This window comes from Pelophylax lessonae (genome assembly GCF_965119305.1).
Source record: "Pelophylax lessonae genome assembly, chromosome: 7".
NCBI classification, from domain to species: domain Eukaryota; kingdom Metazoa; phylum Chordata; class Amphibia; order Anura; family Ranidae; genus Pelophylax; species Pelophylax lessonae.
This window is the reverse complement of record NC_138774.1, coordinates 282,987,334-283,005,424: the sequence shown is the minus strand read 5'-3', so window position 1 is coordinate 283,005,424 and position 18,091 is coordinate 282,987,334. Positions and strand designations below refer to the sequence as shown.

At 46.7% G+C, this 18,091-nt stretch overlaps 1 protein-coding gene across 1 annotated transcript in view; it reads right to left on the bottom strand.

The window, feature by feature from the left end:
• Positions 1-1,922: 1,922 nt before the first annotated feature.
• Positions 1,923-18,091, bottom strand: part of PHKA1 (phosphorylase kinase regulatory subunit alpha 1) — a 120,852-nt gene continuing 104,683 nt past the window's right edge. Inside the window, exons 30-34 of the mRNA XM_082263171.1 lie at positions 16,980-17,009; positions 8,359-8,532; positions 8,222-8,275; positions 4,053-4,253; positions 1,923-2,142 (exon numbers count right to left, since the gene is read on the bottom strand). Of these exons, the coding sequence (XP_082119297.1) occupies positions 1,969-2,142; positions 4,053-4,253; positions 8,222-8,275; positions 8,359-8,532; positions 16,980-17,009 (633 nt within the window). The 3' untranslated portion in view covers positions 1,923-1,968. The remainder of the gene's footprint in view (positions 2,143-4,052; positions 4,254-8,221; positions 8,276-8,358; positions 8,533-16,979; positions 17,010-18,091) is intronic.

Here is an 18,091-nt window from a genome sequence, read left to right as displayed (position 1 = left end):
ATACGTTTTTTTCTGCTATTTTCTCTCCAGGTTGAATATCCATTATGGCCGCTTGATGAAGCTACTTATAGGAAATAAATATTATTTACTATGACTGCCATCTTCATCCAGTTGCCATAACACAGGATTTTCCCAAGCTGCTCTATTTTTTATGAATGAATGACATTTGCACTGGAGAGAAAATAGCCTGACAACATCCAATGTTTCCACCATTCGCATAAAACCTATTGTATATACACAGTTTCATGAGCTCTTAATATTATTATTATTTCCACCATTGGCATAAAACGTATTGTATATACACAGTTTCATGAGCTCTTATTATTATTTATTATTATTTTTTTTTTAATACACCCCTAGGTAGTTTAGACAACAAGCGGGAAAGCCAAATGCTTTTCTTGCAACCTTTAAGTTCTTTTACTTAGAGCGCATGTCTGAGCAAAAAAAAAAAAAATGCAATCTATAACAATGCTGTAAATACAGTAAAATACCGGTTGATCTTACCAGAAATCCAATGAGCTGACAGCACTGCTGCATTTACTGCAATGAAATTTTAAGCAAGCAAAAAACAAAATAAAAAAAAAAAAAGTACAACAAAAAAGCAAAAAAACATAACAGAAAAAAAAAAAAAAAAATAGTGAAATACCTGTTGATCCTACCAGAAATCCAACGAGCTGACAGCACTGCTGCCTTTAATGCACCGAAATCAAAACCAAGCAAAAAACAAAATAATGTATAGGGAAATCCGTGCTTTGGATGGATTAAGAAGAAACAAAAAGCAGCTGCTGTTCACCCAAATGGGGATGTGGGACTAAATAAATAAAAATTAACAGCGCTTGCTATATATATATATATATATATATATATATACACACACATGTATATATGAAGTATGTAATAAATATACAGTGACCAAAATGCTACAAGTACCAAATGCGTACATATAAAAATGTGCAAAAATGCAAAAACTGTTTTAAATGACTATTATACACGTCCATATATTGTCCAAAAACAGTGCAAATGTACCACACAGTCTGAGCACATTTGCACTGTTTTTTGGACAATATATGGAAGTTTATAATATTTATGGTAATTTAAAACTGTTTTTGTATGTTTGCAAATTCATTGTATTCATCTTTGCACTTTTTATTTTTATATGTATGCATTTGGCACTTTACTTATTAGCATTTCGGTCGCTGTATATTTATTATATACTTCATATTATTTATTTATTTAGCAAGCGCTGTTAATATTTATTTAAAGGACAAAATAAAATTTAAAAAAAAAAAAACTAAAAAATAGAAAACAAAAAAAAAAAAAAGGTAAATAAACAAACAAAACCAAAATAAACAAAAATAGGCAAAAAAGAAAAAAAAATTGAGAAAAACTAGGCAAAAAACAAAACAATTGAAAAAAACTAAAGTCAAAAACAAAAATCCCCCAACAAAAAAAATAAAAATAATATGACTAAGGAGAACAGGGCACGGGTGACAACACAGCTTAGAATTTCAGTGCAGCAGAGGCAGCGTTGTCAGCTCATTACAGGAAGTTAGGCGCTCACTGGATTTCTGGCAGATGATTAGATATTTTTCTGTAACATTTTAAAGGGATATTCCATGGGAAATCATTGTATAGAAGTATCATTTTTTTTTTTTTTTAAATTTTTGCCCGGACATACACTTTAAAACATGGCGGCTGCACAGCTGGATTTTAGCAGCATGATACTAGAGCCAGGCTTCTGTTCATGGAGTCTAACATGATCAGCTAACATCATGAACACTTTGAAGTCTCTTCCCTATATTGCTCGGTTTCTGTGATATTTTGGGCTTGGGCTACTATGGCCAACCATAGTCATCGAATCGTCCAATCAGTGACCTACAACACACTCTGGAGTAGGTCTCAAGAAGCGACAAGGCAAAAAGGTGATTGTGGCAAAAGTGCATTTGTCGGGTGGAAACTGTCCATTGGTCACTGCATGGAGCAGCCGCTGTGCGGCAGAGAGTCCTGCAAAGTGATGGCCACTGATTTGGAGAGGTAAGTCATTGTGCCGAAGCGTCCACTGGGGGCGCTGTCGTACAGCAAGCAGCAAATTCCAGTTCCGGGGTCAACTTTCAGCATGCTGTCGTCTGCGCCGAGCACTTTCTGCCGAGAGGAAAAAGAAACAACGTTACAATATTATTAATATTTGGGAATTCTATTGCGCCAGCGGCTTGTGCGGCACATAAAATAAAAGGGGGGGGGGGGGCGGTACAGTCTCCAAATTCAAGAGGATTGGGTAAACCTTGACCATGAAAGCAAATTATCTAAAAAGGGAGTGGCACTGTTACTGGTCAACTCATGTATGGGGGGGGGGGGGGGACTCTGATGAGATGTGAGGCCCCTAATGTGATGGGGGGTCTCTGATGTGAATGGGGGCTCCAATGTGATGTGGGGGGGAATCATGTATAGGAGGGTCTCTAATGTGATGGGGGGCCTCTGATGTGTAGGAAGGACTATGACTGGATGGGAGGCCTCTATTATGAAGGGGAGACCCTAATGTCATGGGTGGTTTCCCTCCCATGTGATGGGGGGGCCCTCTGATGCGAAGGGGGGTGACTCATATATAGCGGGTCTCTGATGTGATAGGGGGAGGGTTGATGTAAAGAGGGAATCTCAGATTTTATGGGGGGGATGCCTGATCGGGGGGGGGGGCACCCTTGATGCAATGAAGGGATGTCCGATGTGAAGGGGGGGGAACCTCTGATTTTGAGGGGTGGTGGAGACGACCTACTGTATGTATAGGGGGTCTCTTATCTGAATGAGGGCGACCCATGTATAGGGGGACTCTGATGTAAATGTGGGGCCCAATGTGATAAGGGGGATCCATGTATAGGGTGGTCTCTGATGTAATGGGGAGCCTCTGATGTGATGAGGGGGGGTCACTGATGCATAGGGGGACCTTTGATGTAATGGGGGGTCCTCTTATGCGAAGGGGGAGGACTCCTATATAGAGGGTCTCGGATGTGACGGGGGGGGGGGTCTCTGCATTGAAGGGGGGGGGGGGGATGGATGTAATGAGGGGGATCTCGAATGTTATGGATGGGTAACTCCTGATGTGAAGGAGGGGAACCTTCCGATTTTGAGGGGTGTACTTTATTTCTGTATAGGTGGTCTCTTATGTGATGGGGGATCCTCTGATGCGAAGGGGGGTGACTCATATGTAGCGGGTCTCTGATGTGATGGGGGGTTTGAGGTAATAAGCGGATCTCAGATTTTATGGGGGTTGCCTGATATGAAGAGTGGGGGACGTCTGATGTGAACGGGGGGGGGGGGGGTCAAAGGGGGAGGGGGCCTCTGATGTGAAGGGGACCTTTGATTTTGAGGGGTAGTGGGGACGATCTACTATATGTTTAGGGGGTCTCTGATGTGAATGTGGGGTCCAATGTGATAAGGGGGGGCCCATGTATGTATAGGGGGGGCTCTGATGCACAGGGGGAACTTTGATGTAATGGGGGGTCCTCTAAATGCGAAGGGGGATGACTCCTATATAGAGGGTCTCTGATGTGATAGGGGGACCTCTGAATTGCAGGGGGGGGGGGGGGATCTCTGATGTGAAGGGGGGTGGGCAGAGATTGATGTAATGAGGAGATCTCAGATGTGATGTAGGGGATATCCGATGTGAAGAAGGGTGGGGGAGGGGTAGAACCTTCTAATTTTGAGGGGCATGCTATACTTCTGTATAGGGGGTCTCTGATGTGATGAGGAGCCTCTGTTGTGAATTGGGGCTCTAATGTGATGAGGGGGGCCCATGTATAGGGGGTCCTCTCATGCGATGGGGGAACTCTGATGTGATAGGGGGACCTCTGATATGAAGAGTGGTGGGGACCTTTGGTGTAAAGAAGGGACCTCTGATGTGAAATAAATACATCTCCGCTGATGTTGGTATGTGGATGTTATTCCGCTTTATAATGAATAGAGATTTGAACATTGATGTGCTCATTGCAGAGGACTGCACACACCATGAACTGGTTGGAATCTATTATACATAAGATGAGAAGAGGACGGCTCCTGACCTGCTCCTGGCAGAAAAGTTCATTAGCGATGCGAACAATCTTCTCCACATGGATGATTCCACCCACACTCTGTATATCCACTTCAGCAAACATAGTCAGGACCAATATGGCCTCCACCAACAGCTGCCGGTACTCCGGCTGAGGCACGCGGTTCAAGACGGACTCCACATTTGCTGAAAACTTCAACTCACCCGGCGTCATCTGTAATTAGTAAAATCTAATTTAAATCCGCTTCAAACTTGTGCAAAAACGTCAACAGTTTACCAGCGGTCTCCAAACTTTCTAAACATGGGGCCAGAGTACGGTCCTTCAGACCCAGAGGGCATCAATGGGAGAGAACAATGCCCCATCTTTGCTGTCAATGAGAGAATTTGTGCCCCATCGTTGGGAGAAATTGTGCCCCCGTCATTGGTGTCGGTGGGAGGAATGGTGCCCCCGTCATTGCTGTCGGTGGGAGGAATGGTGCCCCCGTCACTGCTGTCGGTGGGAGGAATGGTGCCCCCGTCACTGCTGTCGGTGGGAGGAATGGTGCCCCCGTCACTGCTGTCGGTGGGAGGAATGGTGCCCCCGTCACTGCTGTCGGTGGGAGGAATGGTGCCCCCGTCACTGCTGTCGGTGGGAGGAATGGTGCCCCCGTCACTGCTGTCGGTGGGAGGAATGGTGCCCCCGTCACTGCTGTCGGTGGGAGGAATGGTGCCCCCGTCACTGCTGTCGGTGGGAGGAATGGTGCCCCCGTCACTGCTGTCGGTGGGAGGAATGGTGCCCCCGTCATTGGAAGGAATAGTGCTCCCTCATTGGTATCAGTGGGAGGAATTCTGCTCCATCATTGGGGTCAGTGGATAAACTATTTGGCCCTCGGGGCACTAAAGGCAAGCAAAGTGCTTGATCTGGCCCCCCCCGGCCTGCAGTTTGGAGACCACTGTCCTATACAATTATATGTGCATTTAAAGTATTTTATACATGCCATTTCCCTTGTGTAGACATCCAAAAGCCCTGAGACTAAAGCCGAGTGCCGATATCTTCGGAGTGATGTCAGCAGCCCCTAAAGACTAGTAGCTGACACTCCAATTTAATCCTTCTCCCTGGTAGCTACATAAAACCTTATGCAGGGAGGGGAGGGGCAGAGGAGTTGGGCCAGCGCAGACAGGATGGCTTTGTCAGAGGGCAATGATATGAAAGGAGGGAGGGGCTGGGTCAGCACAGAATGTAATTAGACACTCCCAGAGGGGGGAGAGAGCTATGACATGCAAGGAGAGTGGAGCTGGGCCAGCACAGAGGGAATCAGACAGTCTTAGAGAAGGAGAGGGCCATGACATGGAAAAGGGGAGGAGCTTAGTCAGCATAGAAGGTAATAAGACTTTTGGAGGAGGAGATTACTATGACAGTAAGAAGGGAATAGTTGGGCTAGCACATAAAGTTATTAGGCACTCCCAGAGAAGGAGAGGGCTATGGCATTCAAGTAAGAAGGAGCTGGGCCAGCACAGAGAGTAAAAAGACACTCCCAGAGGAGGAGACTGCTATGACATGCAAGGAGAGAGGAGTTGGTCTAGCACAGAGGGAAGCAGACAGTCCTAGAGGAGGAGAGGGCCTTGACAAGCAAAAAGGGAGGAGCTGGGCCAGCATAAAAAGTAATTAGACACTTTTGGAGGAGGAAACTTCTAAGATGGGCAAGGAGGGAACAGCTGAGCCAGGACAGAAAGGTATTAGACACTCCCAGGGGGGGAGAGGGCTATGAAATGCAAGGAGAGAGGAGCTGGGTCAGCATAGAAAGTTATTAGACACTCCCAGAGGGGGGAGAGGGCTATGACATGCAAGGAGAGAGGAGCTGGGTCAGCATAGAAAGTTATTAGACACTCCCAGAGGGGGGAGAGCGCTATGGCATGCAAGGAGAGAGGAGCTGGGTCAGTATAGAAAGTTATTAGACACTCCCAGAGGGGGGAGAGGGCTATGACATGCAAGGAGAGAGGAGCTGGGTCAGCATAGAAAGTTATTAGACACTCCCAGAGGGGGGAGAGGGCTATGACATGCAAGGAGAGAGGAGCTGGGTCAGCATAGAAAGTTATTAGACACTGCCAGAGAGGGAGAGAGCTATGACATGCAAGGAGGGAGGAGTTGGGTCAAAACAAGAAGGTAGATACTCGCAGCAAAGAAAAGGGCTAGGACATGCAAGGAGAGGAGCTGGGCCAGCACAAGTATATAGACACTTTCGGAGCTGGAGATTACTATGATGGGCAGGGAGGGAACAGCTGGGCCAGCACAGAAATTAGACAGTTCCAGAGGGGTTGAGGGCTATGACATGCAAGGAGAGAGAAGCTGGGCCATCACATATATTATTACACACTCCCAGAGGGGGAGAGGGCTATGACATGCAAGGGGGAAGGAGGTGAGCCAGCACAGAAAGTTATTAGATTATCCCAGAGGGGGAGAGGGCTATGACATGCAAGGGGGAAGGAGCTGAGCCAGCACAGAAAGTTATTAGACACTCCCAGAGGGGGAGAGAGAAGCTGGGCCAGCACATATATTATTACATACTCCCAGAGAGAGGGGGGAGAGGGCTATGACCAGCAAGGAGAAAGGAGCTGAGCCAGCACAGAAAGTTATTAGACACTCCCAGAGGGGGAGAGGGCTATGACATGCAAGGAGGAAGGAGCTGAGCCACCACAGAAAGTTATTAGTCACTCCCAGAGGGGGAGAGGGCTATGACATGCAAGGGGGAAGGAGCTGAGCCAGCACAGGAAGTTATTAGACACTCCCAGAGGGGGAGAGGGCTATGACATGCAAGGGGGAAGGAGCTGAGCCAGCACAGAAAGTTATTAGACACTCCCAGGAGGGGGAGAGGGGAGAGAGAAGCTGGGCCAGCACATATATAATTACAGGGCTTGACAAATTTTCCTGAAATCTAGGAGCCAGCTAAAAAAGTTAGGAGCCAGTTTTTTTTTTTTTTAAACTAACAACCAAGCTTTATTTAATAAAACGGATACTAAATTTACACATAAATACGACTAGAACCCCACTCTCCTCTAGCGCAATTGGATGAAAACAGACTGTCTGTCTCTTTCCATCCGATGCCATCTGATCCGATCCACGGGATGGATAGAAAATAGAACCACCATCCGTCTGCTTTTGGCGGACAGGATCAGATGGCGGCAGATTACTGCTCCATAGAGGAGAATGAAGGGTCCGATCAGGTCTGCCTGAAAAACTGACAGGCGGACCTGATCAGACAGCCCGTGTGAAAGGGGCCTTCAGCTGTGGCATGGCGATGAGAAAAAAAAAAAAAAAAAAAAAAAAAAAAAAGATTAATATATATATATATATATATATATATATATATATATATATATATATATATATAAAAAATTTTTATAATAATAATTGGAAAAAATATATATATTTTTTTAATAATTAAAAAAAAAAAAGAAAAAAATATTATTTAGTTTTTACATTAAAAAAATAAATTTAAATTAATAATAAATAACCACACTCCCTGTCAAAGGTAACTAACTGGACAGGGAGATGGTAATGCATTGTGAACAAACAGTGGAAACAGTAATTACAACAGTCATTACTCCCGGCCACCACAAGAGGGCGCCAGTTCCCCATTGGAAGCCTCATCTCAAGTAGGCCGAAAAGCCGGGGCCTCAATTTTCGGACGGCCCGGAAGTCCGTGCACTCCGTGCGCGGAAGTCCATACAAAAATTACAGGACACCCTCTGCAGGGCACCCCCAGGCGCCAGGTCGCTAATTCTAGTCGCAAATGCGACCTGGCGCCCGGGTTTTGTCGAGGCCTATACATACTCCCAGAGAGAGGGGGAGAGGGCTATGTCAAGCAAGGAGAAAGGAGCTGGGCCAGCACAGAAATTATTACACAATCCCAAAGGGGGAGAGGGCTATGACTTGGCAAGAGGGGAATGCTGAGGGAATTAAAGCTCCTGAAGAAGTCACATTTCCTAGCAAGTTCAGGGGCCCATTGCAAGTGAATAGAGAGCTGTATATGGAATGGGAAAATGCTGCAAATACGCATTTTAAATACTTGTTTACCTGCAAATTTTTGTAAGGATCCCTTTTAAACACTGCACACAAGAAACCATTGGGTAATGTATTAATCAAGCATTAATCCAAAGCTGAAATGCCAATTTTGTGTGGACTGACTCTATGCAATGCTGTACCTCACGTGTGCTAGAAGAAGGCAGGACAAACCCTTCCACAGACAATCCATGGCACTGAAAAAAAATAAAACAAACATTTGAGAAACTCTGCCTTCTCCATGACTCTTCTTGTAATGTAAAGAATACATCTGCCTCACCTTCTGCAAAATAGCCCAAACTTTCTGATAGAAGCCAACTGGCACTCTGTTCAAAGCCCCATCCAGTCGTCTTCTACGGAGCCACTGCCCTTGTCGGCTATCAGAGGCGCCTTCGTCATCGGATGAGGTCGTGCTGAAACGGTCACCAGACACAGAAAGAGAATCACCAGGCCTCTGAGGAAGGAATGAAATATCAGTAAAATAAAAGCAATTTGACCATACCTGTATTTTTACACAGTCCCCCTTTCCACTAGTCTTCCCTGATCCTCGATGAGCTTAGCCACCACTAAGGGATCTTCCATCAAGCTTTTCTTCTGCACATGCTGGAAGGATCTCAATGCATTCTAAGGGACAGGTCATATGTATATCATCCCAAAAGGTAGACTCTTGGTTGAAAAGAATGGAGATTCTGACCAGAGTCTGGCCAGGAAATTCTGCAGTAGTAGCGGTTACGGTACCCCCCTGGAAGATGACATGGGCACATCTGATCTAAGTGACAGTTGGTCGTCACCAGAACACCCCACAAGAGGTAATGGGCTGAAAACCCTAATGGTCTCCAGTTTTCTTTGCCGCAAACTGCCACCAGGTTGTGGCTCACAGGACCACCCTATCAAGTGGTTGGTGAACAGAAGGGCTATGGTGCACTGACAATACATAAGAGGCAGGCTAGAGAGTATTCAGGTCCAGGCAGAGGTCGAGGTAGGCAAGAGAGTAATCAGGCTCAGATAAAGGTCAAGGCATTCAAGAGAGAAATGTCCAGGCACAGGTCTTGGCAGGCAGCAAGCAAGGAGGTAGTCAGTTCCAGGCTGAGGTTGAGGCAGGCAGCAGGCAAGAGAGTATTCAGAACAAGGCAGGCAGTAGACAAGATAGTAATCAAGTCTAGGCAGTGGCAGGCAGGAGAGAAGTCAAGTTCAGGCAGAGGTCTTAGCAGGCAAGAGAGTAGGGAGGTTCAGGCACAGGTTAAAACAGGCAGCAGGCAAGATAATAGTCGGGTCGAGGCAGCCAGTAGGCAAGAGACTAGTCAAGTCTAGGCAGAGGTCATGGCAGATGGCAGGCAAGAGTAGTCAGGTCCAGGCAGAGGTCGAGGTAGGTGGCAGGCAACAAAGAGAATGAAACCAGGCAGAAGGCAAGACAGTAGTCAGGTCCAGGCAGGCAGTAGGCAAGAAACTAGTTAAGTCTAGGCAGAGGTCGTGGCAGGCAAGAGTAATCAGGTCCAGGCAGAGGTCGAGGTAGGTGGCAGGCAACGAAGAGAACAAAAACAGGCAGAAGGCAAGAGAGTAAGTAGTCAGGTCCAGGGAAAGTTCGATGCAGGTGGCAAGCAAGAGAGTAGTCCGGACAGGCAATTCAGGTAAGCAACAGGCAGGCAGCAGCAGATTCAGTACTGTAGCAATCTAGCTCCAGGGTAGCCAATTGCCCAATTATAGATTATAGTTTTTAAAAAACTACATTAATTACCTCCAATACTTACCTAAATCTTTGGTCATGTGACACAACAGGTCACATGTCTTCTCTTTTCTGAACTGCAGAGTGCGAGCTTCCACCATAAAGAGCCTATGTCACTGCCCTGTGACATGGCCACCTCTTATGAGCTGCCATCAGCAGGTTCTTGAAGATTTCAGTGTCTTGATGATATCATGGAAAGGGGGTGGCAACAAGACCAGTCAGTAAACTGCGTCAAAGAATCACTGATCTTCACTCTGGGAAGAGGTGCTGGCGAGGATCATGTGATGGCAGACTCAAGTGAAGTTATACCGGTGAAATGTGGAAGGAAAGGGTAGAAGATGGTGGGATGAAATGTTGGGAGAGAAAGTGTTTACAAGATCAGTCAGTGTCATGGATGGACTGCAGTGGTGAATCAACAGTCTTCCATTCTAGGAACAGGTGGGGGTGAGGGTCAGGGGGTGGTGGGCTTAAGCAAGGGTTGTCATGGAAAGGAGGTGGCAGGCAGGACTAGGAGATGGAGTGATGACATAGAGAGAAGGTGGCAACAAGACTGGTCAGTGTCATGGATTAAATGCTGCAGTGAATCATTGGCCTTCGTTCTGGGAAGAGCTGCAACCAGGGGTCATGTGTTGACAGACTCAGGTGAATAACATTGGGGAAGGGTGGAAAAAAGGGGAAGAGGATGGCATAAGGACAATATAAAAGAGAAGGTGGCAACAAAACTGGTCCGTATATTGGATAAACTACTATGGTGAATCACTGGTCTCCAATTTGGGAAGAGTTGTGGGCAGGGCTCAGGTGCGTAATATTGGCAAATTATGGGAGAAAGGCGTCTTCATTCCAGGAGGAGGTGCAGGCAAGGTTCATTTGATGACCGATTCAGGTGTGTAACATTGGGGAAGGTTAGGATGAAAGGGTAGAGCAGGGGTCTCCAAACTATGGCCCTCCAGCTGTTTCAGAACTACGATTCCCATCATGCCTAGTCATATCTGTGAATGTCAGAGTTTTACAATGCCTCATTGGACATGTAGTTCTGCAACAGCTGGAGGGCCGTAGTTTGGAGATCCCTGGGGTAGAGGATGGCATGATGACATCATGGAAAGAAGGTAGCAGCAAGACTGGTTAGTTTCATGGATGAACTTGTTATACCTGAAGGGTTTCACATGTACTGTCACTTTAAGGCTGGCTCCACCCAGGAGTGATGACAAGGGTCAAGGGGCAGAGTGGCCATCTTGGAGACACATGTAGGAGATGTATTGATATGCAGAGCTGTCCTGTAATGCATGTTGGAGTGTACAGAGAGTCCTGAATAAACAACCGTTGTTCCAGACCAGAGTCCTGTGTCTCTCACAACACGGAGAATATAACAGTGGCGACGAGGATCACTTTCGGTGGGCCCGTCGAAAGTCTCGTAACCGCTCTTGCATTTGAAACCGGTCAGGAGGGCGACAGTGTCGTTGAGGACGGACACCCAGGGCCTCGGGGCCGGAGGAAGCAGGGCTGGCCGAAATGGACACCGGCGGGGCCAAGAGGGGATCCCCTATCTCAGAGGGTGAACAGACCTCTGGACCAGGGCTGGAGGGCTCTGTTGGAGCGGAGTTCAAAAGTTCACCAAGCTTGATCTCAGGCAAGCTTATTTACAGTTTGAGGTCCACCCTTCGTCCCGTAAGTTTCTAACCATCAACACTCACAAGGGACTGTATGAATACAATCGGATGGTGTTTGGTGTAGCCTCCGCCCCAGCCATTTGGTAACGCAAAATGGATGAGATTTTGGCAGACATTCCTTTCACACAGTGCCTGTTAGATGACATGCTCATCACGGGCCTGACGGACCAGGAACACAAGCGTAACGTGGAGCTTGTGTTGGCCAGACTCCAAGAGCAGGGTCTAAAAGTGAACTTAGCGAAATGCCAATTCATGGTACCTAAATTGGAGTTTTGTGGCCACCTTGTGGATGCAGAGGGTATACACACCACGGAAGCCAAAGTAGATGCTTTAGTAAAAGCTCCAGCCCCAACCAACGTCCAACAGCTGCGATCATACCTGGGCTTGCTGAACTATTACCACAAATTCCTGCCGGATCTAGCACACACTTTGTTTCCGTTGAACAAGCTTTTGGAGAAACACTCCAGATGGAACTGGTCGGCTGCATGCCAACGTGCTTTTGAAGTTTCTAAGCGAAAGCTGTTGGCGTCACGCATGCTCGTGCACTATGACCTCCAAAGGCCTCTCACCTTGGCTTGTGATGCCTCACCCTATGGTCTAGGGGCTGTACTATCTCACGTTTTACCAGATGGGTCAGAGAAACCTGTGGCATTCGCCTCCAGGTCCTTGACAAAAGCAGAAAGCAATTACTCTCACATTGACAAAGAGGCTCTGGCGCTCATATGGGCAATTAAGAAGTTTCATCTTTACCTGTATGGTAGGGAATTCACCATACTGACTGATCATAAACCACTCCTTCAGATCTTTAGCCCTGACAAAGGCATCTCCCAGACGACTGCGGCCCGTCTTCAACGCTATGCCCTATTCTTGGGAGCATATAGCTACAAAATCCAGTATCGCAGCCATGATGCCAATGCTAATGCGGACGCCATGTCCCGGCTAACAAGGACATTAACAGACTCTTCTCCACCTGTCAAGAGTTGTCGTTACACCAGCCTGTCCTTTCTGTCTTCCGGGGAAGTAGCAGCCCATACAGCCAAGGATACCTTCCTTCAGACAATACTCTCCTGGGTACGGTACGGTTGGCCTGCAACTGTCACACAGGATTATGAACCTTACTTCCGTAGGCGTCTGGAATTAACTGTGGCTGGCAACTGTGTTTTATGGGGAGACCGAGTGATCGTTCCACAGACCCTCCGGAGACACATTCTGGACTTGCTACATGCTGGTCATCCCGGGGGCACACGTATGAAACAAAAGGCCCGAGGCTATGTGTGGTGGCCGAACCTCGACTCCGATATCACGACATATGTGAATGCGTGTGCTGGATGTGCACAAACTGCAAGAGACCCTCCTCGAGGGTGCGTCCAGCCCTGGACTTGGCCCACGGTCCCCTGGTTTCGCCTACACTTGGACTTTGCAGGCCCGATCAGAGGACACACCTTTTTGATCATTATTGATGCCCATTCAAAGTGGCCTGAGATCATTCCTGTTACCCAGCCAACGACTAAGGCGACGATTTCCATACTGTTACATCTCGCTGCTACGTTTGGATACCCCAGAGAAATTGTCACAGACAACGGTGCACAATTCACAAGCCAGGAGTTTCAGGGTTTCCCGACTGCCCACAACATCAAACACAAGTTGACCGCACCTTACCACCCGGCTAAAAATGGTCAAGCAGAAAGGTTTGTACAGACCTTCAAACGCTATTTCAAAGCTACTGTGGCTACAAGTAAACAACAGTCCCTGTCACCCCAGCAGCTGGACTCCTTTTCTGCTTACAGAACCACACCACATGCAACTACTGGGAAAACTCCAGCTGAACTTCTTTTGGGTCGGCAGCCATGGACTGTTTTGGATATGCTCCGCCCTCAGACGGTCCAGGAACATGTACGGCAGTCCCAAGACAAGAGGGTCGAACACAACGAGATTCCCCGGTTTACAGCCCAGCAAAAGGTATGGGCTCGATCTTATGGCGCTTCCAACACTCGTTGGCTTCCTGCTATAGTCGCAGAGACTTTGGGACCCAAAATGTATCGGGTCTGCCTGGAAGATGGTTCCATTTGCAGAAGGCATGCGGACCAATTGCGTCCTCGTTCTCAGCTGCCCGAATCCCTGACATCGGCTGCACCTCCAGTATCTCAAGGATCTGCTCCTACTGGATCAGGAGGCATTGAGACTGATGCTTGGGGAGACTCTGAACTTTTGAACTCAGCTCCAACAGAGCCCTCCAGCCCTGGTCCAGAGGTCTGTTCACCCTCTGAGATAGGGGATCCCCTCTTGGCCCCGCCGGTGTCCATTCCGGCCAGCCCTGCTTCCTCCGGCCCCGAGGCCCTGGGTGTCCGTCCTCAACGACACTGTCGCCCTCCTGACCGGTTTCAAATGCAAGAGCGGTTACGAGACTTTCGACGGGCCCACCGAAAGTGATCCGCTGCCATGTTCTCCCCGTAGCGTCCCTGGAAGTTGTTCTCACATCCGGACGCGGAAGAAGCCATGTAAATCTCCTGAGTTGGAGAACTGTATTGGACAATTATTAGTTACTGTTTTATGCCTGTTCTCGTATTGTTGTGGTTTTTTTTTTGTTGTTGTTTTTTTTTTTTTTTAGGGATGGATGGAAGGTGTTATACCTGAAGGGTTTCACATGTACTGTCACTTTAAGGCTGGCTCCACCCAGGAGTGATGACAAGGGTCAAGGGGCAGAGTGGCCATCTTGGAGACACATGTAGGAGATGTATTGATATGCAGAGCTGTCCTGTAATGCATGTTGGAGTGTACAGAGAGTCCTGAATAAACAACCGTTGTTCCAGACCAGAGTCCTGTGTCTCTCACAACACGGAGAATATAACAGAACTGCTGTAGTGAAACATTGGTCTTCACTCCAGGAAGAGGTACAGGCAAGGGTCACATGACAGCAAACTCCGGTGCATAACATTGGTGAATATTAGGAAGAAGATGGAGGGGATGGTGTGACAACACCATGGACAGAAGGCAGCAAGAAGACCGGTTCATGCTGTGGATGAACTGCAGTGGTGAATCACTGGTCTTCCTTCTAGAGAAGCAGTGCGGGCAAGGGTGAGGTGACAGACTTAGGTGCGCAACATTGGTGAATGGTGGGAGGAAGGGGTAGGGGATGGCTTAAAAACATCATAGACTGAAGGAGACAAGACTGGTCAATGTCATGGATAAACTGCTGCTCGGTAATTCATTGGTCTTCACTTTAGAAAGGGTTGCGGACAAGGGTCACGTGATGGGGATTCAGGGGCGTAACATTGGTAAACAGTGGAAGGAAGAGGTAGACAATGGCGTAATATCACCATGCAGAAAAGGTGACAACTGGCAAGTGTCATGGATGAGTTCCTGCAGGGAATTCTTGGTCTTCATTTTGGGAAGAGGTGCAGTAAAGGGTCAGATGCAGAGTTACGTGTGTAACATTGGTAAATGGTGGAAGGAAGGGGTAGACGGTGATGTGAAAATGGGTGGACGACGCAGAAAAGGGGACAACAAAACTCGTAAGTGTCATGGATGATTTCCTACAGTGATCTTCCACCCCAGGAAGAGGTGTGGGAAAGGGTCCAGGGTTGGCGAACTCAGGTGTGTAACAGTGAATGGTAGAAGGAAGGGGTACGGGATGTTGGGATGACATGGAAAGAAGGTGACAACACTGGAAAGTGCTATAGATAAACAACTGCGTTGAATCAACGGTCTTCACTTTGGGAAGAGGTGCAGGGTAAGGGTTCGGTGTTGGCGGACTCTGCTATGCAACATTGGCAAATGGTGAAAGGAAGAGGTAGAGGATGGCATGAGGACACAGAAAAGGGGACAATAAGATTGGAAAGTGCCATAGATAAACTGATGCAGTGAATCATTGGTCTTCACCTTGGAAAGGGGTGCAGGCAAGGGTAAGGTGTTGGTGGACTCCTGGTGAATGGTGGAAGGAAGGGGTAGGGGATGGCGTGGTGTCATAATAGGAAGAAGGTAACAAGATTGGAAAGTGCCATAGATAAACTGATGCAGTGAATCATTGGTCTTCACCTTGGAAAGGGGTGCAGGCAAGGGTAAGGTGTTGGTGGACTCCTGGTGAATGGTGGAAGGTAGGGGATGGTGTGGTGACATCATGCAAAGAAGACAACAACACGATTGGAAAGTGCCATACATAAACTGATGCTGTGAATCATTGATCTTGACCTTGGAAAAGGGGTGCAGGCAAGGGTAAGGTGTTGGTGGACTCTGGTACTCAGCTTTGGTGAACGGTGGAAGGAAGGGGTAGGGGATGGCATGGTGACATCATGGGAAGAAGGCAACAACAAGATTGGAAAGTGCCATAGATAAACTGATGCGGTGAATCATTGGTCGTCATCTTGGAAGGGATACAGGCAAGGGTCAGGTGTTGGTTGACTCTGCTATGCAACATTGGCGAATGGTAGAAGAAAGGGGTAGGGGATGGCGTGGCGTCATAATGGGAAGAAGGTAACAAGATTGTAAAGTCCCATGGATAAACTGATGCAGTGAATCATTGGTCTTCGCCTTGGAAAGGGGTGCTGGCAAGGGTCGGGGTGTTGGTGGACTCTGCTATGCAACATTGGCGAATGGTGGAAGAAAGGGGTAGGGGATGGCGTGGCGTCATAATGGGAAGAAGGTAACAAGATTGTAAAGTCCCATGGATAAACTGATGCAGTGAATCATTGGTCTTCGCCTTGGAAAGGGGTGCTGGCAAGGGTCGGGTGTTGGTGGACTCTGCTATGCAACATTGGCGAATGGCGAAAGGAAGGGGTAGAGGATGGCATGAGGACATAGGAAAGGGGACAATAAGATTGGAAAGTGCCATATATAAACTGATGCTGCGAATCATTGGTCTTCACCTTGGAAAGGGGTGCAGGCAAGGGTAAGGTGTTGGTGGAAGGAAGGGGTAGGGGATGGCGTGGTGTCCTAATGGGAAGTAGGTAACAAGATTGTAAAGTCCCATAGATAAACTGATGCAGTGAATCATTGGTCTTCGCCTTGGAAAGGGGTGCTGGCAAGGGTCGGGTGTTGGTGGACTCTGCTATGCAACATTGGCAAATGGTGAAAGGAAGGGGTAGAGGATGGCATGAGGACAATAAGATTGGAAAGTGCCTTACATAAACTGATGCGGTGAATCATTGGTCGTCATCTTGGAAGGGATACAGGCAAGGGTCAGATGTTGGGGGACTCCGGTGCATAGCACTGGTGAATGGTGGAAGGAAGCAAAATGGAATGGCGTGATGATCTTATGGGAAGAAGATAACAAGACTGAAACGTGCCATAGATAAACAGCTGTGGTGAACCATTGGTCTTCACTTTGGGAAGAGGTGAAGGCAAGGGTCAGGTGACGGTGGACTCAGGTGCATAACATTGGGGAATGATGGGTGAAAAGGGGAGGGGATAGGGGTCAACTTTGCCAGGAGGTAGCCAAAGATAACTACCAAACATATTCTAAACATACACGACATATACACCCCATACAAAGTATCAAACCAAGGTCATACTTACCAATGAAGAGGCTGATGAGACATCCACATCCTGTATATAGAAACATAAATTAGCATTGAAATGAACTGGCAGTAGCTTTATTTATAAACGAATAAATGTTAAGCAGAGGGTAAGTACATTCCAAATAAGAAATTAGAGTGGCGCAAGCCAAAGTTATTTCTAGTCTTTGCACCCTTGTCACTCCATTAACTCAATTCATTAATTAACTTAATTCAATTCATTGCCTTCAACTAAAGGCCAAAAATAGGATATAAAAAGTCCCAGCGTAATTTAGAACATTGAAAATGATCATGACATGCAGGATAGCCAATTAATAGATTAATGCGGCTATTAAATTATTCCTGTGAATTATCTGGACATTGTAAAGCTGAGAAAAAAAAACTAAATTGAAATTACAAAACGATCTGGTGAGTTTATTGTCAAAGCTTCTAGCAAAAGCAAATGTGGATTATGGTCATGAAGTCGGGGTGCTCACATTTTTTTTTTTTTTTTCCACAGAGCTTTTCCTCCTGTGAGATTGCATGTACATTTGTTGCATTCGAATGGGGGGTAAAATTCAATATTTTTTTTTTATCTTGGTCAAATGGGGTTTTTTTTTTTTTCTTGTATGTTTTTATTCATTTTTTATATATATAAAAAAAAAAAATTTGGCCAGGCATACCACTTTGATGTCCATTTATAAAAAAATTCACAGAGCTTTTCCTCATGTGAGATTGCATGTACAGTGCCTTGCGAAAGTATTCGGCCCCCTTGAACTTTGCAACCTTTTGCCACATTTCAGGCTTCAAACATAAAGATATAAAACAAATTTTTTGTGAAGAATCAACAACAAGTGGGACACAATCATGAAGTGGAACGAAATTTATTGGATATTTCAAACTTTGTTAACAAATAAAAAACTGAAAAATTGGGCGTGCCAAATTATTCAGCCCCTTTACTTTCAGTGCAGCAAACTCTCTCCAGAAGTTCAGTGAGGATCTCTGAATGATCCAATGTTGACCTAAATGACTAATGATGATAAATAGAATCCACCTGTGTGTTATCAAGTCTCCGTATAAATGCACCTGCACTGTGATAGTCTCAGAGGTCCGTTTAAAGCGCAGAGAGCATCA